This window comes from Quercus robur, chromosome 8 (assembly GCF_932294415.1).
Source record: "Quercus robur chromosome 8, dhQueRobu3.1, whole genome shotgun sequence".
NCBI lineage: Eukaryota > Viridiplantae > Streptophyta > Magnoliopsida > Fagales > Fagaceae > Quercus > Quercus robur.
The window spans coordinates 17,934,714-17,961,477 of record NC_065541.1 but is presented as its reverse complement, the minus strand read 5'-3'; the positions used below and the strand labels follow the sequence as shown (position 1 = coordinate 17,961,477).

At 35.5% G+C, this 26,764-nt stretch overlaps 1 protein-coding gene across 9 annotated transcripts; it reads left to right on the top strand.

Moving 5' to 3' along the window:
- The first annotated feature begins 4,162 nt into the window (after nt 1-4,162).
- Nucleotides 4,163-18,861, top strand: LOC126694855 (uncharacterized). Of its 9 annotated transcripts, XR_007645914.1 has the most exons (8): nt 4,163-4,507; nt 5,516-6,854; nt 7,397-7,666; nt 8,108-8,260; nt 14,122-14,244; nt 16,601-16,792; nt 18,486-18,551; nt 18,637-18,861. XR_007645914.1 is itself a non-coding variant. In XM_050391373.1 (6 exons), exons 1-5 carry the CDS (start codon nt 4,500-4,502, stop codon nt 14,239-14,241), a joined length of 1,890 nt encoding a protein of 629 aa, XP_050247330.1. In that variant the 5' UTR covers nt 4,163-4,499; the 3' UTR covers nt 14,242-14,244; nt 18,486-18,861. The 9 variants fall into 9 exon arrangements, 4 of the variants coding, with proteins under 4 accessions (XP_050247330.1, XP_050247327.1, XP_050247328.1 ...); XR_007645917.1 differs by having other exon boundaries at nt 16,614-16,792; nt 18,486-18,861; XR_007645915.1 differs by lacking the exon at nt 18,486-18,551.
- The last annotated feature ends 7,903 nt before the right edge of the window (nt 18,862-26,764 follow it).

Below are 26,764 nucleotides of genomic sequence, written 5' to 3'. Positions count from 1 at the left end.
GAGCCCTCTTCAGTCTCTTTAACCTCGTTATTGTAGCCATTTTGCTTAGCCCAAGCCGCAGCATCCTCACTCTTTTCCAGCTTTTTTTTTCTGAGCCTTTATTTGCTCCTTAGCAACTGCTAACTGCTCCTCAGCCTTAGGCAACTGCTGACGCAAATCCTCGGCTTGTTTTTCAGTGCCAACTAGAGCAGCCTTTTCGCTTTTCCTCTCTTTGTTTGCCTCAGCCAGCTTCGTATTAAGCTCTTTGATTCTTTTCTCGACCACAGCCAAAGTCTTCACGGCAGATATGCGACAAGCTTCCTCATCTTTGCACTAGGCATGGGCCCGATCCACCCATTCCTTAGCAACATTGGTTGTTTGGATGGCTAGGAAGACAACAATGGTATGAGAAATATAATAGAAATGTAATATATATATATATATATATATATATGAGAGGAGCACAAAATAGATGAAAGGATATACCATTGCCAAGTCCCTCTTCAGGGTTAGGAACACCTCGTGCTTCTTCAAGGTCCTCAGATCGACCATGTCTCGGGGAATGAGCAAGGGCTGCTCCAAAGCGTCAGCCACATAACCCACCTTCCCTTTCTAAAAATCCTTGATGAAGGAATCCAAGGGGAGTGGAGCCCCATCCATCTTAAGTGCAAGATTCCATATTGGAATCATGGCTTTGCGGTTAATAACTATGTCTGCGACCGAGCCTTCTGGCGTGTTCCTTCTTTGCGCCCCTTAAACAATCTAGGCCCTTTTTTTAGGGCTCAAGGTCCTTGGGGACAATTTCACCCTCATCAGACGTCTCTTTTCCCTTCTTCTCCCTTTTTCTTTTCTTTTCTAACTGCTCTGAAGGAGAAGTATGAGTCGGGAGGGGAGTAGAAGGTCGAGGCTGGACAGCCTCCTCGGGAGTAGACCCTTCGATGTGTGATTCCAAAAACTCGAGGAGGCTAGTGTTCTTTTTCCGTTAACCATGGCTTCTAGAATGTTAGATGGCTCTTGACTGCTACTTACTTAAGCAGAGGGTAAATGGGAGAAGGTGGCACGAGGAGACTTTGTAAGGAATGGCTGATCAAAGAACTCAAAATCCTCTTCAGAGTTTAAAACCTCAATTACTCTAACTGTTTCTTCTTCGGGGGCTAAGTGTGAGAAGGTCGCTTTTTCCTCGGTAACGCATTGGGTGGGCAACTCAACCTAGTGAGTACCTTCAAGTAGAGGGCTAGCAAGGAATCCAGGTACTACGATGTTGATTTGCTGCAGCCGGGGATCCTTAGCCTTTATGACGTACTTAGGGGACTGAAAACTGGATGAGATCGGCTTGTATCCTAGAATGACGTAAGCGGTGCACAGCTGTCCATTCGTATGGAGAAAAATCTCAGACTTTAGTATCCTAGTGAGGTTGGGCTCGTTAATGAAATTGAAATTAGGGGCGATGAAATTCTTGTCTGCAAAAATCCAAGAAACAAAGGTATAGTTAGAAAAAGGGTTTGTTAAATCAAAAGAAAAATGTTTCTGAATTATAAGAAGAGAAACAAGAAACTATGAAATTGAAGTGCTCACTGTCAAAACAGGGTACTTAAACCTAAAATACCCCACCTGGCTGTCCCTCTCGTGTCGAACAATGAAGACCATCATGCCACTCACCCGAGATAATAAAAAAATCTTGGTCCATGCCCTTGTTAGATTTGGGGAGACACGAGATAAGCCTGACTTTAAAGATGCTAGTTTTGAGATAATATCCCGTACTCTTAAGGTTTTGGCAATTATATACCCAATTGACATCATGGTGGGTAAGATTTACTCCCATTTTTTCGTTAAAGGCGTTCACACTACCTAATATTCTAAATAGATTTGGGGAACATTGGGCTAGGTAGAATCTATGGGCAATCAAGAAATCCCTAGTCACTCTCCCCATGGGATCCTCATCGCTCCCTCTATGAAAGCAATCATAGGGATCGCCACATCTCCCTCAAATCTTAGAGCATGTCATTCACCGAGAAGGCAATGCCGTATGGAAACCCCGGGAGGGATATTGTACCGAGTCTTAAAATTCTCTATACCCTCGGAAGTATCTACTAAGTTAGCAAACCTACCCATCTAAGGAGTAAAAAAGGATAGTTGAAGAATAAGGTGGAGAATAGGAGGCCGAAGAAAAAAGATCCTAAAAGTTAATGTACAAGCTAAAGGGTACTTACAATAGGGAAGGAGCACCTCGAACTGCTTCTTGAAAGATTGAAGATTCAAAAAGGATGAGCGGGAAAGTTCCCGCTCGAATTTCTAGGGAAGATTTCTACTGCAAGATTCTCGTCTCATCGTAGAACGTGGGGGATAGAGCGTCGTGTGAAGCAATTAATGGGGCGTCGTAGATGCCGAAGCGTCAGGAGTGCATACAAAGTAGGTGAAAAGACGTTACCACGTGGAGACATTCACTGAGCATGTGAGGTTTGGAAACCAAAATCAAAACCCTATTTTCCTCAAAAGAGAAAAAAGGTGGAGTTTCGAGGGGTTATTGTGGGAATAAATGAGCCGAGTAAGAGTATTAGGCCATGGGCCATGCCCAAGGATGTAGGGCAGCCCAAGGATGGTCGAACAGTAAGATAAACGTGTAGGACAATGAGACAAGGACAAGTAATGACGAACAAAGGTTGTCTCCTGAGGACCCAAACTTCTTCGGGGAGCGTTATGGGGGGTTGGAGCCTGGTTGCCTAGAGAATATCGTGAAAGAGGGTACCATACTTCTAAGGATAAGTTCCAAATAAAAGAGTCCACAGTAAACCAGGAAATATTTGAGAAGAAGGTTACTACCACCACATTAAATGTTCTGCACCTATCCAACTGGCCGCATTTATGTGGAAATGACCCCTGAGTAAGGATATCTCAGCTCACAGCTACTCACAAAGCTTCTAGGAGGTTTTTTATGGGATAAGCATCTAAAAGATCACTTACATAATCAACAACTAGAAGGTTGGGATTTAAAAGAATAGAACTATATAAAGAAACGGCCCCCGTGAAAAAGGGGGGAGGGAATGAAAAAAGGAGAAAAAGAGTAGAACATCTTGTACTTAGATAAACTGGAGTAAATATAAGAACACTTCATCCTCAAACTTGACCGAGGAGTATTATTCCCTTTAAACTGTGTTTTCTTATCTTTCTTGCGCAAATCCAATTTTATTGTGGCTCATACATGATTTGCTGAGTCTTACCTGTAAGATCCACTCTTTAACAAATATATTATTTTGGGCTCGTTGGGCCATCATCTATCTCTAGTGGGTTGAGGGTCGAAATTCAGTCCTTACAGGGGGAAAAATGGATAGATGCCCTTCCAAAAAAAAAAAAAAAAAACTAAACAACTCTTCAATATATTATTGTTATTATTATTATATTTTGTTTTTGTTTTTGCTAATTTGGTGAAAGCTCTGATGTGAATGATTTTATAAATAATGCACAAATCAATTTCATTTTTTCTAAAATCATTTTTCTAAGTTGTAAATGTAGCCATTGAAAATTTGTAAACTAAACTAAATTGTGATTGGCCAAACTATGCCCCATATATATATATATATATATATATATATATATATATTGGAAACAAACCGTGCCATATTTTTAATTAGGACAACTACACTTTTCTATCATAAATTCTTATCCATTTTACAATATCCCCCCAAAATTATCAATTTGCTCAATGAGCACCTCAATTTGAGAAAATTATATAACCATACCCCTTGGGATCTAAATTGAGAGTTAAGTTATACAGAAACTATGCTTTTCTTTTTTGGTAGCCAATGAGGGTAATTGTAAAATTACACTCAATTTTTTTCTCATTTAACTTCCTATTTAAATGGAGAGAATAAATACAATTCTTACAAATTGGGGTGTTATTAAAATAAGAAGAAAAAAAAAATGAATGCACTAAAAATATCGGTTTAATATTTTTTAAAACTTTTTATATATATAAAAAATTAATTTTTTTAAAATTTTTTTACATTTCTCATAAAAATAATATTAAAATTTTTCTAAAATATATAATTAACAAATAAATAAGCAGTTTCTCAAAAAAAAAAAAAAAACAAATAAATAAGCAGCCATAAATAAGAAAGTGTAATTTTAGCTATTCTTTTATTTTTATCATTCCTTTTGTTGAGCTTATTTTGAGTCCTACAGACCAACTGAAATTAAATAAAAAAAGTTAAAAGGCTATCCCAAATTATAGGTAAAGAAACAATCACTGACTTCTATTAGTTCTATGCCAGATCCCCCAATTTAGGCCGAAGCTCAACACTCCCATAGTAGCCTCAATCTCTCACACGACCAACACGCACACCACAAAACCATGGTCATCGCCACCAATAGCGGCGGCGATGGATGATTAACGTCATACTCCGACGCCCGATGAAGTTGCCAGCTAAAAAATGCCGTCCGGTCCCAGTGAGTGTACTACACTACTTGCGTATTTCAGAGCTCTCCACCACCGATTCTGATCGCCAACCCCAACCCCAATCGCCATGGCCAGGTCAGTAGCTTCTACAACTCTCTCTTAATCTCCTTTTCAATTCACCTTATTGTTGCCGTTCTGTTTGGTAGACTTGAGTGTAACTATAAAATAATGAAAATATCTGTCGCATTTGGAATGTTTTTTAAATTTGAAAATTCAGCATTTTAAGTTTTCATTTGATCGGCAACCAAACGGAGCGTAACGAAGTAGTAGTCAAGGAAAATAGGTTTTTGATTAAAAACCAATCAAAATTTTCGATCATTTACCATGCTTTTTTTTTTTTGCTTTTTTTGTTTCAAGGTTCTTGACTATAAAAAGTGTATATTTTTTTAGAAAATTTTGACCCAGTTCTTGTTCCTATAAATTTGGTTGGGGTTCTTGTTCCTAATTTCTGTCTAATTTCCGGTCAACTCTACTCTACTCCCCCTCAATCCAAACGGACCAAAGCAGAGAGATGTGAACACGGTGTTGAATGGGACATGTAACATGAATGCGATATTAGTAAGCTGTGTTATTATCCAAAGGAAGCTGGTATGATTAATGTGATCAAGAAAAGAAATTTGTACATGTTGAATGATGCATTTAGCTTTAACAATGATACTAGTATGTTGTTTTATGGAATATTTTGTGTACATCTTTTGAAGTAAACTCCTGTGTTTACATTCTGATGCAGCATTTTGTTTATCAATGAAGGATTGCTTCTTTGTGAACTATAGTAGTGAGGTAGGATTTTCAGTAATGTAGCTAGATGTATTAACTCTCAAAAGGAAATGATCCTAATCAAAAAGTTTCAAAAGACTATGACATTCTTGTCTCTAAGAAACTAATAGAGTATAGCTCAATCTTTTTTGGTCATCTTCAAACATTAAGATCTCTGAAAATTGGTAAAACTTACATAGTAACACTAATTTAATATTTATATAATTTTTTCACATTAGTTTCCAGGTTTGTGCTCTTGTCTTATATACCATTTGTTTATTAGCTTAGTGTGTTATGGAATTCTAAATACATAATTGTAATGTGCAGATTTTGGACCGGTGGAAATGTTAGAAGGGTTGCACATTCCCTTCTTCCAAATCAGAAGACTAGCTGCTTAGAAGTAAATAGATGTGGGGCACATAAAACACTTGGGCCCCATTACTCCCTATGCAGAAATTTCTCAAAGTCTGAATTTTGTTTTAGAGGACCTTCTCCTTTTACATTATTTAAAGCAAAAGAGAGCCTGTTACACCTTAGAGGTTTCAGAAGCTTCTATGGCCTTTTAGTGAATAAGATAATTTCTCCCCATGTGCAAATTGCTTGGAAAAGGTTTTTTCAAATATGTTCCCACAGTAGCCCAGCTTTACCTCCAATAAATCGGATTGCCTGTGCGGTGAGCCTGGCTTTGACTCGATCAAATCTTCTTGCCCCTGGTGTTATTGCTGTCATAATCGGGGAGCTTGCTTGGACACAACAAACATGGGCAGAAGCAGAATACTTGCCAACAAGGGATACTTTGTATACGCATGCGCAAGACGGACATGTTTATTTAACCTTGTTTGTGTATTCAGTTCTGGAGGGCTTTATCTTGTTTCTCAGAGCTATCTATTTAGCAATTTTATTCTCACCCTGCATAGCTATGGCTCCTTTTGCAGACTCCCTTGGTGTTGAGTTTCGGAAAAGATGGCTTCATGTTGTCCATCATACACTTGAAAAGGCAGGCCCAGCATTCATAAAATGGGGTCAATGGGCTGCAACAAGACCAGATCTCTTCCCCCGAGATTTGTGCAGTGAACTTGCAAGACTGCATAGCAATGCACCAGCACATAGTTTTTCAGTCACCAAAAAAACCGTTGAAAGGGCATTTGGTCGAAAGCTGCCTGAAATCTTTGAAAATTTTGATCAGGAACCTGTGGCATCTGGAAGTGTTGCTCAAGTTCATCAAGCAACACTGAAATATAGATATCCTGGTCAACCGATCAAGCCCGTTGTTGTTGCTGTTAAGGTTCGACATCCAGGTGTTGGAGAAGCAATTAGAAGGGATTTTATGATCATTAATTTTGTGGCCAAAATCTCCATTTTCATTCCTAATCTGAAATGGTTGAGATTGGATGAAAGCATACAGCAATTTGCTGTGTTCATGATGTCGCAGGTTGATCTTTCAAGGGAAGCTGCTCATTTGAATCGTTTTATATACAATTTCCGAAAATGGAAGGACGTCTCATTCCCAAGGCCTCTATATCCCCTGGTGCACCCATCTGTACTAGTTGAAACTTATGAACAAGGTGAAAGTGTTCTGCATTATGTTGAAGGGCTTAAAGGAAATGATCAAATTAAAAGTGCCCTTGCTCACATCGGAACCCATACACTTTTAAAGATGCTTTTGGTATCTTATATTCTCTTTTCAACTGTTTTTCTTCTTTTCTTTCATATGTCTTCTTATGGCAACTTTTGGTTCTAAATATATTTGTGTTGTATTCTTCATTTGTCCTGGAAAGTTAAAGTTGAATAATATCTCCTCCTTGAGTCACCCTAGAATCTAGGGTGATAAAATACAGATGATACGAATAATTGTGAGAGTGAATGATCAAAAGAAATTGACCATGTAAAGGTAAATTTCTCAAATATTAGTCACTAAAATCTCTCAACTCAGGTGTCATATCAAATATGGGACACCTAGATAACTATAATTCTGTGCTCATAAGAGCTGTAGAGTGCTTTTGGTGTAACCCTGAAGTGGTTTGAGGGTAACACAAGATCTCAAGAAGCTTGTAAAATAGGGTTTTATTGATTACTTTGCCCAGCAATATTATTATTGTCTTGATATGTAATTCAAAATTCCTGTTATTAGTTTAGTCTTTATGAAATTAGATTCTCCATAAGTGAAACACTTGAGTACATTAGCTGAGAAATTGTTTTTTACTCCAGGTAGACAATTTTGTTCATGCAGACATGCATCCTGGAAATATACTTGTCCGAGTGGCACATAGCAAACCACAACATAAGCGGATCTTTAGATCGAAGCCTCATGTCATTCTCCTTGATGTAGGAATGACTGCTGAACTTTCTAAGAAATATCAAGTGAATCTACTGGAATTCTTTAAGGCTGTTGCCCTTAGAGATGGTCGAACTGCTGCAGAGTGCACACTAAGATTATCTAAACAGCAAAACTGCCCAAATCCAAGGGCTTTCATTGAGGTAATGCATCGGCTATAAAGCTTTTGTGTAGAGGTAGCTTGTAGTTCTTATTATTAAAAATTTGCAAGCTTATATTTACAGTTTTTGACTGCTTTTAGAGAAAGAAATTATACATTTTCCTAATCTGGTTGCCAATTAGCTCTAGTTCAAGTGGCACATCCTCCCCTTTAATTGCTAGGTGGAGGGTGAGGTTGTAGTTCAAGACCCATTGGGTGAGAGTGAAACTTACCAATCATTAAAAATTTATATAAAAAAAAAAAGGAAGACTAATCCGGTCAATATAAGAATATTGCAAAAAATTATCATATCATTAATCAAAATATTCATGTTGTCATTTTCAAGTTATCTCATAAATTTGCATTCATATAATCTGAATGCAGCATAGTTTTAAAGTTTTTATAATTTTAGTCAAATTTTTAAGTAATTCCTCTTGTTTAACAGGAAGTGGAAAAATCTTTCAAACATTGGGAGTCCCTTGGACATCTTCTTCATCCCGGTGACTGCATGCAGCAATTGCTTGAGCAAGTCAGGCGTCATAAAGTGAACGTCGATGGCAATGTTTGTGCTGTGATGGTAACCACTTTGGTTCTTGAGGTAATTTCTGTCTTCTTTCTGTGTCCCCTTCTGTATCACTCTCATTTTTTCGCCCTCTGAAAGTTGCAGATAGATCTACTGTTACCCAACATGCCTAACTGCCTATCAATTGTTCGTATCACTTAAAATTAATTAACTCAACTGTGGCTACATGATGGCACAATCTTGGCAAACCCATATCATTGTTAGAGAAGCAATATCCTCTTTGGAAGCCTAAAATTAAGGCGAAGCCCAAAAATAGGTGTCCATGGTAGTTAATTAGGTTTTTATATTTTATTTGGTTATTCTAGAGTCGAGTATTTAGTAATTTTGCAATTGTTGGGTATGGGCATAGTTGTGGGCCTTGGGTTTATTTTATTAATAATTGGAGTCTTATGTAGTTTGAGGGCTTTTATGTGTAGACTCTGGTTTACTAGTCAAAGTAGAGGTCCTAGTTTTAGGATCTAATATAAGTACGTTATTATACTCAAACAACTTAGAGATGATCAATAAAATATTGGGTGTTTTGAGTATTGAGGCCAGTGTTGTTAAAAGTGTGCTCTTAAGCTCAAAGCTCGAAGCCCCAAGCTCTCAACACTTCGCTAGGCCAAAAAATCATTTAATGAAGCACGCTTTTTTGGAGCTTTTTGAAGAAGCACAAAGCACACCTAGGCACACTTTTTTATTTTTTTGCTAAAAGAGATGTGGATTATCAAAATTAATTGCTTGATCTTTAAAAAAATGACATGTATCAATGATTTACCACACAACTACTACCCTTAGGGTGTTGTATTATGCACGCAAAATTCTTATTTATATGTCATAAGATACGATTTACAATTCTTTTGCTTTTTGGTCTTTGACTTTAGATATATGTTGATTGAACCATATACATCATTTGATCATAACCATCATGATAAGGCACAAGATAATTATACAAAGTATTATGTTTAAACTTACTATGACTAGATCATTATGATATTGACCATTGATAATTATTTTCAATTGACTATATAACAATTTTATAAGGGGGCTAGGTGAGGATAAATTGTGTTGGATTCCTAGCAAAGTTAAGGGTTTCTTGGTTAGTGATTATTATAGAATTTTAGCTGGCTCCGCCTTCTTTGGTTTTCCTTGGAAAAGTATTTGGAAGCAGAAGATTCCCTCTAGAGTTGCTTTCTTTGTTTGGACTGCTGCCTTAGGGAAATGCTTGACGATTGATAATTTACATAAAAGGAAGGTATGGATTTTGGATTGGTGCTACATGTGTAAGAGAAATGGTGAATCGATTGACCATCTATTCCTTCATTGTCCTTTTGCTTCGGATCTATGGTCTATGGTTTTGGGTCTTTTTGGAGTTTCTTGGGTTATGCCACACTCTGTTTTGGGGCTACTGCGTTGTTGGCAAGGCAGCTTTGGTCGTCATCGAAATGGTTTTATTTGGTCTATCATTCCTCATTGCTTATTGTGGTGCCTTTGGAGGGAGAGGAATAGTAGATGTTTTGAAGATTCTGAGAGATCTATTCCGGACCTCAAGCTTCTCTTTTTTAGAACATTACGGGATTGGTTGTTTGCTTTGCAAAATAAATCTTTCCCTTCTTATATTGTTTTCCTAGACTCTTGTAATTTTTGTATTTGATTTCCTATCCCTTGTTCACTTCCAGTGCACTTGGGTGTTCCTTTTTATCAATATATCTTATTACTTATCAAAAAAAAAAAGACTATATAACAATTTTATGAATTGAATTAACTTAGGTAAAATTTGAACTTACAAACATCATACAATTGCAGTTACCTACTAGGTAAAATATGCAAATTTTGAGTTCTTATTATTTTTTATCATATAGCTACACAAACACACATATATGTATGATATTATATTTGAAAACTGTTTGTTTTACTTCAATCAGGCGCACACTTGCCCTTTGCGTCTAAACTCCAAGAGACCTATGCACTTAAGTGCTCTCAACGTTTTTTCCAACATTGATTGAGGCACGTTGGCCTGAGTGTTCTTTTGCCACTTTCTCTTCACTCTTTTCTTTCTTTTGTGCAGTATTGTTCACGGGTTCTGTTCATAGATATTGTTCACGTGTGTACTCTTCACACACGCCTCTCACTCAGACTATTCATGCACACTCTTTAGAAATCATGGATAAATTCTATTTCCGTTTCTTGTTTCCCTATTTTCAACCCTAATCAAATTTTCCCTTTTTTAGTGAACTCATATTCATTCTTGAATCCTAACTCTTCTAAAATGTTTTAATTTTTAAACCCAAAAATCCACAAATCCTCCTAAACCTTAACTCTCCATAAGTATACAAATACATATTCTCCAGTTTGTCCTACATCACTTCTTTGTTATTTCTTTTATTATATTCATACCTATTTATTATTTCTAACATAAAATGTCATCCTCTATAACAACACTTTTGTTATATAGTTCTTTTTCCTTTCCCAATAGGTTAAGGCTTAGGAGGAATAGTGACACAGCAACTACATTTAATTTTTTTATAATTCCTATAATCCACTTTCAAAGCATAGTTGGTGTGTCACTGGAACAATTATTGTTGCTTTGTATTGTCTCTTAGCAACAAAAAGGCTAAGGTCAACTAAGTTTCTTTAAAAACAGAGAGAGCTTGCTGACTCTACTATCCTTCCCTATCCCTTTAGTCCATGGGTTCTCTCAGGTGCCACATTCTGATTTGGGATAATTTTCTATTAACATCTTCATTGAAATTGTGGTGATTGTGCATAACGTTTAATTGTAAATAGCCAGTAAGCTAGAGCACAAAGAACCCCCCTCCCCCCCCCCCCCCCCCCCCCTTCCTTCTTTCTATGCGTTTGTCCAAGAATTCAGGTGAATGTGAAGTTGTGGGTTCAACAACTATCAGTTGCATTGTCACTTACCAATAGGGGGAAAAAGGATTATTCATTTGACTATTAGTTTTGGCAAACACTAGATCTTTATTTAATAAGAAAGCCAATGAGCTGTAGCCCAACTGGCACATTAAATGTTCTAAGGGGAGGGTGAGGTCATGGGTTGAAGACCCATTGGGTGCGTTTGTAACTTACCCATCAAACAAGTTATACACACACACACACACATACCTACATTTAAGCTTTGATTTTTTTTTTTCCTAATCTTTTGACTTTTAGTACTCAGTTTTAGAATTTTCCCTCCCGAGTTTGATCTAATTATAGGAGCTCATTTTAAGAAAAACTCAGTTCTATGACGAAATCTTTTTGGGGTGGCATAAATGAGAGGATAGAAAAAAGATTAACAAGTTGGAAGAAATTCCATTTATCAAAGATGGATGACTCACTCTATTAAAGAGTACACTTTCTAACCTTCCACTCATTTTATGTCTAGTTTTCCACTTCTTGTTGGGGATAGCAAGGAGAATGAGAAAAAAATTCTAAAGGGATTTGCTATGGGGTGGAATGGGGGAAGAATTATATTTCATCTCATTAACAAATTATACTTGCTAGCCCAAGAGCTTGGAAGTTTTAGGGGGTTATGAAGTTGTGATTTTCAACCAAGCTCTTCTAGATAAATTGTTGTGGTGTTCTGTGGTGGAGAGGGAAGCTTTTTGGCAAGGATTGATAGAGATTAGATAGAGGATCTCTTTGTGTGGTGCATGGAAAGTGTGAGGGGTCCATATGGTGTTTGCTTATGGAAATTTATACACCAAGGCTGGGTTAAATTTGAGAATTTTATCAGTTTCAAGATGGGAAATGGTACTTGGATTCACTTTTTGCATGATTGTTGGTGTGGAAAGGATGGTATTATTAAACTCATTATTTCCTAACACTTTATGTTTTGGGGACAAATCGTAATTTGTCATGGTATCAAAGTAGATAGTCCTAAGTTCAAATTGTTTCCAGTCTACCTCCCATTTGAAAGTTACAATCCCACATGTTGGGCTTCACTTATTATGGGCTCGCAAGTGAGGGGAGGTTTTAGAATAATAGTTAAATGATTAGATTCATTCCTTTCTAGCAGCTTAAACTTTTGGGATGAGTAATATTTTATTAGATAGCTTCAAGAACAGCTCCTCAGAGCTATTCCAAATTGCAAGAAACAAAGAGTTGACAATGGAGGATTATTTAGAGATCACAAATGGTGTTATTGACGCAGGACAACTAGAACAAAACTAAAACAATGGAAAAATAAAAGATATGACCTAGGAGTCAACACTAGGCCTAGAGTCAACACCTAGGGTAGACATGGAGTCAGCACTAGACCAAAGAAGGACCAAACGGCCATTGTTTTTTCATTCATCAAAATATCAACTATCTCCTTAAGGAGTACAATAGGTTGCTTATAAAGGATTGCTAAGCCCTAGTTCTAATTGGTTAGGAAACCTTAATTGCCTTATTACAAAAATAACCTTGCTTCCCAAATTAAAATACTAATAGCCCAATAAACTACGACCTAAAACATAAAAATAAAATTGACTTGCAAACATAAATAATATTAAATAATAATTTTCTTGCATCTCCCGCATCAGTTATTCAATGGAACCCTTCATTTATTTGAGCTGTTCAGGAGTGGTAGTTAGAGTAAATGGATTTTTTTTTTGGGAGATGTATGCAGCTAAGGTGCAACAAGTTCAAGAGGATAAGATGGTTTGGTCTAGTTCTAGAAACTAGGGTTTTAGAGTAAGTAATCACTACAAAGTGCTGAGGAAGGGAGTGATAAATTTCTTCCTTGGAGAACCCTTAGGCATGTTAGAGCTTCACCTCATGTTGCTTTCTTCATTTGGATTACAGTGAAGGGTAAAATTCTAACAATGGATAATTTGAACAAGAAGAATATGATGGGTGTTGTATGAACAAATATGACAAGAGAGTCCATAGATCATCCTTTCTTCATAAAGGGGGCAGCCAGAGTTCTAGACATTTTTGTTTTGTCTACTGTGAGTGAGTTAGGTAATGCCAAAGTCAAGTGTCTGAATTACCAATTAGTTGGAAGAAGACCTTTGGCAAACCAAAAAAAAAAGAAAAAAGAAAAAAGAAAAAAGAATAGCAGCCTAAAATATGGGGGGCCATTCTATCGTCTAATGTGGAGTATATGGAGAGAAAGGAATGCACGTAACTTTGAAGGAAAGGCTTGGTAATCTAGATGAAGTCTGAATTCTTGGGCTCTCTTTATGAGTGTATCAAGCTGCAAGGCCCTGTACTGCTTCATATTTCTTGGATTTTGTAGATACTTTGAGCTTTAGATGGTAGCTGTATAGCTCTCCCTTCTTTCATTTAGGGGTTTCCCTTTGAATAATCTTTCAAACTGTAATCAATATTTGATCCAGGCATTTTATAATTAAATATTTGTGTGCTCAGCAAGTTCATTAGATATCAAGCAAAAGAATCAATTAAGCATAATTGGAGAAGGCGATTGCAGGCATGGTCCAACAATCCATTTTCTTCTTCTTCTTCTTCCTCTTCTTTTTTTTTCCCTCCGGACGCAGGGAGAGGTGGGGTGTGGGTGGCAGTGGTTCCAGGGAAGGGGAAGGGGAAGGGGAAAAGTTGCCCCATAACTTAAGATGCCTCGCTGTGCACTTATTTGCTTCAATAATTTTACAGTGACACATCCCTAACCTCCCCGTGCCAGTTTCCTTCTTCTTTCTTTCTTTCTTTTTATTTGTTTTTCTCTTTTTGGTCATTAACACATTGACGTATCAATGCTTCTTATGTCAGCCCTGGAGGCAAGGAAAATACCATAGGCTAACATCATATTTGAAATATTATTCTTTTAGTATTTGTAATGGTTTACATAAGTATTGCTGTGACCTTGAATGATATATGTTTCTGTAGACAGTTTAAGGAAAACTTGGTTTTAATTATTTTTTAATTTTTGTTGCTCTTCTACCTCCTTCCTTTAGGGGTGGCAGCGGAAGCTCGATCCAGAATATGATGTGATGCACACATTGCAGACATTACTATTTCGAGTTGACTGGGTGGACTCTCTCGTTTACACTATTGAAGGACTCATGGCCCCCTAAAAGGTGCCGACCTGTTTATCTTGTATATTTATATTAATTTCTTGTTTGGCACTGATTGAATAAAAAAATTAAAAGAGGTACAGATTGAAGTCCTGAAGATAACTGATTATCTCTCCCAATTTTGGTAATATCACTAGGAGCTTGTTGTTTTGCTCTCTTTTTTTCCCCCTTTTTCTTTTTTACTATAGCTTTTTACTTGTTGCAGTAACTTATGCCTCTCATTGTAAAAGAATAATCATTTTTTGAAAAAAAAGAAAAAAGAAAAAAAGGAATTGAGATATAGTGGTACTGTACATTCTTATCCCTTTTGATACAGCTGCAATTTTAACTTAATGTTTTTTATGCATGAATGATCCTGAATTTTGCTACGAGTTCAATGTTTACAATGACTTCTGCTCTTAATTTCTTGAAATGAGTAGATTGTTCTGATGATTGACCTTTTCGTTATGGTTGTGGTTACTATTGAAAGTTGCACTTTCTTTAGTAGCTGTTAATCTTGTTTTCCCCATTTGCATGATTTTTTTTTTTTTTTTTTGTGGAATGAATAAGATCACTTTCATTAAATCACAAAAGAAGGATACACATCAATCAAAACTACAACTCACCGAAAGAACAAAATACAGCCCAAAGCAGAACAAATCTGCAACACATATAAGAAAAGCCAAAAAAAGCAACTAACAGAGCACAACCTCCCAAAACTACTAGCAACTCTGTGCACTTGACACTGCAAAATAGTTCAACAATACCAAAACAAAATATAAGAGCATTTGCAGCAGTGTAGCTATAATGCTATAATGCTAAAATTTAGCTCCACAAACATAAAAACCTTGCTGCAGCAGTGGAGCTAAATCTAAAAAATTTAGCTCCATTGTTACAGTGCACATCTATAAATAGATGTGCACTGTTCATAACAGCTAAAAGAAAAAATATTATTTTATTAAATTCCTCTCTCCTCTTCTATTAAAAAAATATTTTTTCCTTTTTCTTTTTCTTTCTCTCTCTCCGGTGTCTCTTCTTTCTTCCTCTTCTAGTCTTCCATTTTAATCAAACCGGTCTCTCTGCTCAGTCCGTTGCTCCGAAGCCCAGCGCCGACCACTCCTCACTGCCCAGCGCCAATCGCCGATCGAAGTCCATCCCAGCGCCGACCACTCCTCGCTGCCCAGCGCTGATCGCCGATCGAAGCCCATCCCAACGTCGACCACTCCTCAGCACCGATCACTGATCGAAGCCCAGCCCAGCGCCGATCACTCCTCGCTGCCCAGCGCCGATCGCCGATCGAAGCCCAACTCAGCGCCGACCACTCCTTACTGCCCAGCGCCGACCGAAGTCCAGCCTAATGCCGACCACTCTTTGCGTTCTCCACCTCAAAGGCCGAACCTCCGAGCTCCACCCTCTCTCTGCGAGGCCCAGCGCCGATGTGGGTTTGTGTTTATGTTTTCCGATCTGTCGTGGGCAAGTGGGCTTGTGTTTGTGTTTGTGGCAGTGGGCTTGTGCTCGTTGTGGTTTTTTTTTTTTTTTTTTGCTGTGGACTGCCGGTAGTGGTGGTGGTGGTGGTGGTGTTGGTGGTGGTTGTGCCTGTGGTTGATGGTAGAGGTGGTTGAGGTTGTTGTGTAATATTTTTTTGGTAGTAGAATATATTATTTTATTGTAGTGGTTATAATATTTTATTGTGATGTTTATATTATTTTATTATGCTGAAAGCTAAAATAGATCCACTGCTGCAGTATATGTGTAGGTAAAATAGATAAAGTAACTTTTGGTGGAGCTAAATTGCTAAAAATTTAGCTCCACTGCTGTGGATGCTCCACAGACTTTAATTTCTCACAGAGGGAATCCTCAGTACAAGCATATCAGTCTATTCTTTGGGGGATCTTAAATTTTCCTCTTTTTACAATTCTTGACCTTATTTGCTAGAAAACATCCTCTATTAGGCTCCATTTACGATTTTGCCTCCAAAAATTCTCGCATTTCTTTGACACCATATTTTATATACAGCTGCTCCCCAAACCAGCCTGCAGTTCACATCACTGATATCCTTTCCTCTCGAATTCTGCAAGCTCCAGACCACCAATCCGTCCCATTCCATTTCAGGGTTATTAATCAAGGACTTATTCATAAGAACTTTCCATATTTTGGCAGAGAAACCACACTCAAAGAAAATATAATTCTTGCTTTCAATTTACTGTCAAAAAATAAACAGTGCATCAACCTTATAACCCAATTGTAGTAGCATATATCCGGTGGGCAGCCTATTTTTGTAGGCCAGCCACAAAATAAAGGCATGCCAAGGAATCTCTGTAGAGACCTAACTAAATTCCACTATTCAACCTTAGGTTGCTTTGTTCTGATGGCTTCCCAGGTCTCTGTAATAGGAAACAGCTCTGAGCCACATATACACCAGATTGGTTTATCCTCTTCAGCTTAGTGGATGGGGTGCAACTCACTCTGAATAACTACTAAGTGCTCGATCACCGGATTGGTTTATCCTCTTCAACTAAGTGGATGGGGTGCAGCTGGCTCTGAATAACTACTAAGTCCTCTGATCGAGCAGGTGACCAAATCTAATTGTTTGAATTTTGGTTAAACTAGTTGCTAACCCATGCATGCACGGAGAAAGCTACATAAAGAGTTTTGAAGAAAATATCATTTTGTTTGAACTCAATGCATAAAATGCTTTTAAATAGGAGATGATATGAATAATATACTACATGTTGCATGTCAATTTCAGAATCTACTAAAATTAAAATGAAATAAAATCTAAAACAACATAGAACAAAGTGAATGAAACATATAAGAGTCGCTAACCTCTATTTTTGAGTGATTTTGAATAAGGTCAATATGTGAAGTAGGTAAAATGATGAGTATATATATATATATATATATATATATATTTTTTGGGTATAACTGAAGGTTCAATAGAAGGGTCTTTTTTTTATTTAAAAAAAAAAAAAAAAAATTGTAGGACTGCATTATTTTTTAATCTTTAAAATTTGTTAAGTGGCTTTACTTGTGAATTGACGAAAGATTGCACCATTTCATCTTGATGAGATGATTTTTTGCATATGACACATACTCACATCTACTTAAGGTCAAACTCAAGATGAAATTGATGAAACCTAACACCTAACTATTATTGATTTTTGCCAATACAATCAGTGTGATATAAGAAACATAAAGGATATAGTGATATCTGCCAAAACAGGTCCCCATCATGTCCATATGCTTTCTCAACCAATGCATATTCATAATTAAAATTATGAGACAAACTTAATTTCAGAATAAATACAGAGCAATTGTAATCATCCTCAACAATCTATCTCTCTAATGTGGATCCATATCCAAAAGCAAAGCAAAAAAAAAGCTAGAAAAATAAAACTGATTGAAAAAATAAATATATAAAAATAAATAAATAAAGCAAAGCAAAGCAAGGAATAACAAAATAAAAGGCAAAACCCAACACACCGTATTGTCTCCTAATGCCCCAATGATTCTGGCCAATACCCACTAAGCGAAAACGCCATATCATCTCCCCACGAAGCCGTCTCACCCCCAAAACTTCATCTGTCCCAACTGCCGTTTCTGTGGCCTGCCGAACAGAACTAATACCAGAAACTTGTAAATGCCATAATTGGCGGACTGTTGGGAATGGAAAAAAGGTGGTGGTGGGGACATTTCGGAATGATGATGCAGGAGAAGGAATTGAGTAGGGAAAGGGGGCATAACAGAACGGAAAATAATTGAAGAGAAGGTTTTATATATCTATACTACTATTTAAGGAGCTTCTCCTGTTTGGATTTCTCAATTTTAATATCTAAAATACCCTCAAATTTACCTATTTGTAAATCTTAAATAATAGGGTTAGACATGTAAAATTATTAATTCAAAAACTCCTAAATTTTAGGTAAATTTGAAAAAAATTATTTCTTACAAAATAGGAACACTCCTACTAACCCACTTATTCTAAACAACTGTACCCTTTTTTTTTTCTTTAAAACAAAATTAGAAAAACAAGTTAAATAAACACACGTTTCCTCTCTTCTCTCCCACTAATCCATTTATCTTTTTCTTTTTCTTTTTTTCACCCCATTATCATCGCATGTCTCACCATTCTTAATTGAAATTTAAAATTTAAAATTAACCAAAACTACTCAAGGATAACTTCCGCAAATTGAAGATTTATCCCATAAAAAAGTCACCAGCCCCACACACATTGATCTATTTCTTTTTTTGTTTTATATGGACAGCTATTTCTCTTTCTCTACAAAGAACCGCTTACAAATATACTTATGGGGCTTACATCTCCAATCCAGGTTGATAACTTTCAAAAAAAATAAGTAAATAATTATTCCCTTTCTCCTCTGATATGAAGTTGGTGTTTATTTGATTCTCTTTCAGTTGTTTTCAATGATGAATTTCATTTGGTTTAGTGGAAAGGCTGTGATCGAAGACAGCAGTTTGCAACCAGTATCACATCTCTTTCTTTCTCTCTCACACACTCTTTCTTTTACTTTTTCGTTCAGGTACAAGATAAATTTCTCACTCTCAATATCTTTGGGATTATATTTGTATTTTGTGGTTAGAACTTAGAAAATTTAAAAAGTTACAACTTTTCGCGTTTAATTGTTGCTTTTGTTCATTGATGGCATTATACAAAGGTATGAAAAAAACTAACTTAGTTGCTCTTGCTTCCGATTGGTCCATTAGATCATTACATTTTCACTTGATTTTTGTAGTAAATCTAAGTGTTTGAAAGATAATGCTTTACATATCTGATTTGCTCACAGTATTTGGTTGGAAATCAACCCAAACTTTTACTTTTATATTTTTCAATGTGCATTACGGCAGAATATTGGTGATATCATTCCAATTGATATTTATAGTTAACAAAAATTAACTTACTTGGATGAAAGATTTATTGGTTATAAATAACTAGCCTCTGAGGCTCTTCTTTTTCTTTTTTTTTTGGGTAAGAGTTAATTTAGAGCGTCCATTATAATTTTGGATTACTACATTTTTTAATAACAAAAAAAACCTAGGGGTGTGATGAGTATTATGTGTGGTGAAATAATTTTTTATCACATCCCTAGGTTTTTTTTGTAATTGGAAAATGTAGTGATCCGAAATTATAATGGATACTCTAAATTAACCCTTACCCAAAAAAAAAAAAGAGCCTTTGAGCACGCACGTGAGTGCGTGCTCAGAGGCTAGTTTACTTTAAAATTTATAAGATTATATTTTATGCATAATTTAAAACTATAAAAACTTGCAATTTAAATAATTTATTAATGACATAACTATTAATCTTTAATGTTCTACAAATTTTGCAAGCATGGAGGATATAAGAAGAAAATGTAATCTTATGATAGATTTATCAAATTTTACCTCCAATAAAAAGATATTGAGTAAAGTTGTAGTCTTAGTCTACAACAAATTTTGTAGTTAAACTGTTTTTTTTTTTTTTTAGATAAAGTAAATTTTTGGTGAACTTGTGTGTGAAGGTGAGGCTAAAAAATAATTGATTTGGCCTATTTGTTGGTTTTTATTTATTTATTTAATTCTATAACTTTGCCCAAGAGAGACACAACTGAACACCAATGGTCGAAAAGGCATAATGTTTCAGTGTTTTTAAATGTAAACATAGTTGTAATTTATGTAGCCACATGGTGCAATAAGGAATGGTCAACGAAAAGTCAAATGTTTCGCTTTTATATTATATATAAATGATTAAATTCACTATTTCCTAATAGTTTAAACCTTTAGAACAATTGGTAATTTAACATTATATCAAAACAAAAGACTCTGAATTCGATTCTTGTCTCAACTATACCTTTCATTTAAAATGTAAAAATCTCATGTGTTTGACCTCACTTATTAAGGAGGAGTTTAGGCTCCACATATAGGAGAGTGTAAGAATTTGAGACAATTAAACCTATGATAGAGTGACCATTGGATGCCACCAATCATGCCATAGGAAAATATTCTTGTCATCCCTTACCTCAAATTTTAGGAAAAATCGCACTTTACCACCCTAAATTATACTCTTAATTACGCTTTGCACATTAAACTTTTTGAAAGCATGTTTTGTACCCTAAATCATGACCCTTATTACACTTTGCACCCTAATAGCACCCTAATATTAAGTTTACTGTTAACTTGGATGAAAAAATATGGCACCACGTGATACGACCTAATTGTCCCTCTTCTCAATTCTTTAAAAACAAAGGAAAAAATACATTTTATCATCTTAAACTATACTCCTGATTATACTTTATATCCTAACGTTTGAATTTTTGTCCAAGTTAACAATAAACTTAACATTAGAGTGAAAAATGTAACAAGGTCATAGTTTAAGGTACAAAATGTGCATTCAAAAAGTTTAGGGTATAAAGTATAATATGAGGTATAGTTTAGAGTGGTAAAATGTAATTTCTCCCAAATTTTATGAAAGGCATTGTTGCTTGTCTGCAATTTAGGATTTTATGTCATCCCCATGGGCAATTTTGAGGCACTTTGATTGACCAAAAGCTCCATCCGAACCTACCATTTGCTTGATATTTTCTACTTGTTCAAGGTTATTCTTCTTTCTTTAAATTGTTATCAACACTCCATTTTCTTGAAGACGGTGTAACAAGCAAATTGTGGACACTCCATTTGCCTATCTTCGATTTAGGATTTTATGCCATCCCATGTGCAATTCTGAAGCACTTTGATTGACCACAAGCTCCTACCCTTTGCACGATATTTTCTACTTGTTCATAGTTGTTCGTTCTTAAAATTGTTATCATCAACACTTAATTTGCTTGAAGAAGGTGTAACAAGCAAATTGAGGACAGGATGGCTTTGTTTAGGTCTTCCCCTTTGTTTAGTTTTTATCGATCTTTGTTTTTTTCTTCCGTGGGATAAAAGATTGATTAGTGAACAGTATTGTGATCATGTCATGCACTTCCTGTCAACATATATATTTGATTTCACCACCACCCCCCCCCCCCCCCCCCCCTTCTTTCCCCCACAAAAAAAAAAAAAAAAAAACCGAGATTTATCAACATTCGAATTAACTTTTTTCATTTTTTTTAACCTCTTTTTTTTTCTTGGTACGATTGTACTTCTACCTATTTTTAGCAAATTTTTTCAAAAGTAAATAAATAAATAAAAACTAATCCAAATACATAAAAGGTTTGAAATGCTATAGTATCATTGCTTAGAAAGGGCACGAGGATGCTATTAAATGTGGCACAAAATGAACCATGCTTGTTGTCACACCTCACAACTTGATAAGGTGCTAGCTGTGGCCTGGGAGGATAGGCATAATGGTATAGTTGCATTGGAAGTTAAAACCTTCGTGGCCAAGTTGGACGTTTAAGATTCATGTTTTTTTAACCTAGATTACCTTTACTTTATCCCATTCCATGGTTTGGCTGACCTTACAATTACAGTAAGATTGGGTTTGATCACACGTGTGTAGGACAGAGTTTGTAATATTGTACTAGCTGAAAATGAAATCAATTAAATGACACACTTCATTTGAATCTTGAATTATGTTTATAATTTCTTTTATTCAACTACATATAACATATAATTGTATGCAGTACGTAAAAAAGAAAAAGAAAAAAATATTAATACTTTTTAATTTGGACCCCAATATAAGTTTTTAGCTCTGCCACTAATTCAATGGAATGTATTATTTTTATAGTGATTCAAATACATAAATGATACTTCACCATGAAAGTTGAAAGACGGGTAAGGAATTGAAGAACCAATACGAAGGAACAGATAAAATCCAATCCACTTATTTTATAATGGATTGATAAATTTTTAAAACTTTAGAGAATCATAATTCAATGAATTTATTAGGTACCCTTCTAGTACGACTTAATACACCATCTTCTCACATATATGAAAAATTTTACTATAAATTTAATTAATGAAATTCACTATTATGTGAAAAGAGAGAATACTACATAGCTATTCTCCCAAAATACTCTCCATATTCAAACAATCAAATCCAAATTTCTAATATATAAATTTTACTTATTCTACACTATAAATATAATAGTTTTGTACAAGGCTTTCCAATTATATTTTAAGTTTTTACCCACTCTCCCATACTAAAATTTACACACACACAAAATGGCATTGAAAATAGGACTCAACCTGATGGGGCATAGGAGAAAATATATCATGCATCAGATGCATGTTTCCTCCCTCTCACATGGAAGTAGACCCCTGCATCCGATGCATAGTATACATCCTCAAGGCGTAGAAGGAATTAACATGCCAACAATACGGCAGAGATATAGCACCAAACAAAAGCAAATTCACGAGCTGCCTTTTTCCCATGTCAAGTACACAGTCATCGTTTGGCAAGTGATTTTCATACCATTTTCCTTTCCAATCAACCCAGTTCTCAAATTTTTCAAAGTACAAGTATACTTTATCACACTTTCAACAAAAACAAATTCAGCAAAAAGTTAAATAAGTTGTTTCCAAATAAACACAACACCCCATTCTTACTAGGGCAAGGCTGAAAACAAACATTAGCACTATTGAGTTTCAATGTTTTAGGCAATATTATATCAATACTTGTGCTTCTTTATAAAGTAGTTTTCTTAGTAGAAACGTTTCTTACTTGTCAAAAGAAAAATATTATATCAATATTTTCAGCCCAATTGCTAAAATAATAATAATTTTTTTTTAAATATAGAATCAAGAGAATTAACTAATGGCGTCCATGCCATAATAATTATTTTTTATCATCAGGCTGAATTGCCAATTGATATACCTCCCTCTCTCTCTCTCTCTCTCTCTCTCTCTCTCTCTCTCTCTCTCTCTCTCTCTCTCTCTCTCTCTCCTAGTCTTCTGTGCTCTCCCTCTCATAGCAACCCATATATCAAAATAGATCAAAGTAGATCCGCTAGGTTACTGCTATCAGTGGTGGTCTAAGATCAGAGAGCGTCGGTGTTGGGGCTTCTAGCATCAAATGGAGACTCAAGTGATGTGGGGTTTTTGATGTGGGTTTTGTTGGGTTTCTAATGGTGGTGTCATAGTGGTGTCGTGGTGGTTGGGCTTGGGCTTGTCTGGTTTTTATGGGAATTTTTATGTGGGTTTTTGTGATTGCGATGGGGTTTTTTTATGTGGGTTTTGTTGGGTTTCTTATGGTGGTGTTGTGGTGGTGCCATGAGGAGTATGGTGGTTGGGTTTGGGTTTATTTAGTTTTCTTATGGAGTTTTCTTATGTGGGTTTTGTGATTGTGATGGGGTTTTTAATGTGAGTTTTGTTGGGTTTCTGATGGTGGTACTGTGGTGCTATTGTACATGGTTGTGTCGTGGATTTGATGTATATGGTGTCGTGGTGATGGTGGTATATTTCCATACTAGTACATGCTAAGAGGAGAGAGAAAAAAATAAATATTTAAATGAAGTAAGAAATAAATTATTGAGTTTGATGTGTGTACATAAAATATATAGATAGCTAAACTAGAAAAAGTAGAGTTTTTTTGGATTAGTTTAACTAAAAATTTGAAGAAGTTGATGTAAATACTCTAAAAGCAATAAAAATTTTCAAATTTTGAAAATTTTTAATTAACAAAATGTTAATTAAAAATAAAATGGGGAAATATCACAATTAGTAAGGTGGTAAAAGGACAGTAAAAAGATGGCGTGTAAAAGCATCCCTATCGGGTAGGGGTGGCAAAATCAACCAAAACCCATTTGCTCATCCAAACCCACCCACTTAAATGAGATCCAAACCCACCCAATTATTCATTGGGTTAAATGGGTATTAACCCAATTAAACCCAATTAACATTAATGTTTATTGGGTTTTAATTGGGTACCCAATTATGATCAAACTATCATTTCTACAAATCACCCAACTCTAAAATGCCCCAAAACCACTAAAATTACCAAAATACCCCCTCAACCTAAAAATGACCAAAATAACACCTAAACCTAAAAATGACCAAAATACCCCCAAAAACTTTTTTAATAAAAAGACCAAAATACCCCCTTAAACCTAAAAAATGACCAAAATACCCCCAAACCCTAAAAATGACCAAAATACCCCCAAACCCTAAAAATTACCAAAATAACCCCAAAACCTACAAAATGACCAAAATACCTCCGAAACCCAAAAAATGACCAAAATATCCCTCCAAATCCAAAAAATGACCAAAATACCCCCCAAAACCTGAAAATTACCAAAATACCCCCAAAACCTAAAAATTACCAAAATACTCCCCAAAACCCATAAAATGACCAAAATACCCCTCAACCCCAAAAAATGACCAAAATACCCTCGAAACCTAAAAATTACCAAAATACCCCCAAAACCTAAAAATTACCAAAATAACCCCAAAACCTACAAAATGACCAAAATACCCCCAAAACCCAAAAAATAACTAAAATACCCCTGAAACCCAAAAAATTACCAAAATACCCCTAACACCCAAAAAGTTACCAAAATACCCCCCAAAACCTAAAAATTACCAAAATACCCCTAAAATCCAAAAAATGACCAAAATACCCCTGAAACCTAAAAAATGGGCAAAAAAAAAACCCCAAAGCCTAAAAAATTACCAAAATAACCCCAAAACATAAAATAAAAAAAGACCAAAATACCCCCGAAACCTAAAAAATGACAAAAATACCCTCGAAACCTAAAAAATGGCCAAAATAACCCCAAAGCCTAAAATTGATCAAAATAATCTAGAAACCTAAAAATGACCAAAATACCCCCCTAAAACTATAAAATGACCAAAATACCACCTAAACCTAAAAAATTACCAGAATACCCATGAAACCTAAAAAATGACCAAAATACCCTCAAACCTATAAAGTAACGAAAATACCCCAAATCCTTTGAAATGACCCAAATAAACCCAAAACCTCTAAAATGGCCACAAACAACCTAAAACCTCTAAAATTACTAAAAATACCCTGAAACCCGTAAAATGACCAAAATACCTCTAAAACCAATAAAGCGACCAAAATACCCCTCAAAATATCTAAAATGACCAACATACCACTAATCCTATAAGATGAAAAAAATACACCCGTAGCCTCTAAAATTACCAAAGTATGGGTTTGGGGTATTTTGGATGTTTCGAGGGTATTTTCGTTAAATTAAAGGTTCTAAGAGTATTTCAATCATTTTGTAGGTTTTGAGGGAATGTCACTATTTTTTTAGGTTTTAGGGGTGTTTCATTAACTTTTAGATTTTGGGGCCATTTTTTGTAATTTTCTAGGTTTTGGAGGTCATTTAATAACTTTTTAGGTTTTTGGGATATTTCAATCATTCTTTAGGTTTCTGAGTTATCTTAGTCATTTTTAGGTTTAGGGGATATTTTGGTCATTTTTTATGTTTAGGGAGTATTTTGGTCATTTTTTAGTTTTAGGAGGGATTTGGGTAATTTTTTAGGTTTAAGGGGCATTTTTGTCATTTTATAGGTTTTGGGGTATTTTGGTCATTGGGTTTAAGGGGCATTTTTGTCATTTTATAAGTTTTGGGGTATTTTGGTAATTTTAAGGTTTAGGAATTATTTTGGTCATATTTAGGTTTCAGGGGTACTTTGGTCATTTTTTAGGTTTCAATGGGTATTTCAGTTAATTTTTGGGTTTCGAGGGTATTTCGATCATTTTTTGGGTTTCGAGGGTATTTCGATCATTTTTTGGTTTCTAGGTTATTTTGATCAATTTTTAGGTTTCGGGGTTATTTTGGCCATTTTTAAGGTTTCGGGGGTATTTTTGTCATTTTCAGGTTTCAGTGTTATTTTGGTTAATTTTTAGGCTTCGAGATTATTTTGGTAATTTTTTAGGTTTTGGGGATATTTTGGACATTTTTTGGGTTTTGGGGGTATTTTGGTCATTTTTAGATTTCAGGGGTATTTTGGTCATTTTTTGGGTTTTAGGAGTATTTTGGTCATTTTTTTTATGTTTGGGGGGGTATTTTAGTAATTTTTTTGTTTCGAGCGTATTTTGGTCATTTTATGGGTTTTGGGGATATTTTGGTAATTTTTAGGTTTCAGGAGTATTTTGGTCATTTTTTCAATTCCTTGGGGTATTTGGTCATTTTGTAGGTTTTGTGATCATTTTGGTAATTTTTAGATTTCAGGGGTATTTTGGTAATTTTTAAGTTTTTGGGGGTATTTTTGTCATTTTTAGGGGTATTTTGGTCATTTTTTGGTTTCAGGGGTATTTTGTTCATTTTAAGGTTTTGGGGGTATTTTGGTCATTTTTTGGGTTTCGGGGTATTTTAGTAATTTTTTGAGTTTCGGGTGTATTTTGGTCATTTTTTAGGTTTCGGGAGTATTTTGGTCATTTTTAGGTTTCGGGGGTATGTTGGTCTTTTTTGGGTTTCGGGGGTATTTTGGTAATTTTTTGGTTTCGAGGGTATTTTGGTAATTTTTTGGGTTTCGGGAGTATTTTGGTCATTTTTTGTGTTTTGAGGGTATTTTGGTAATTTTTTGGGTTTCAAGGGGTATTTTGGTCATTTTTTGGGTTTCAAGGGGTATTTTGGTCATTTTTTGG

Coding starts and splice junctions, on each gene's coding strand:
- LOC126694855 (XM_050391373.1), top strand. Junction 7,667..8,107: donor ATCCAAGGGCTTTCATTGAG/GTAATGCATCGG, acceptor CTTGTTTAACAG/GAAGTGGAAAAATCTTTCAA. Junction 8,261..14,121: donor TAACCACTTTGGTTCTTGAG/GTAATTTCTGTC, acceptor TCCTTCCTTTAG/GGGTGGCAGCGGAAGCTCGA.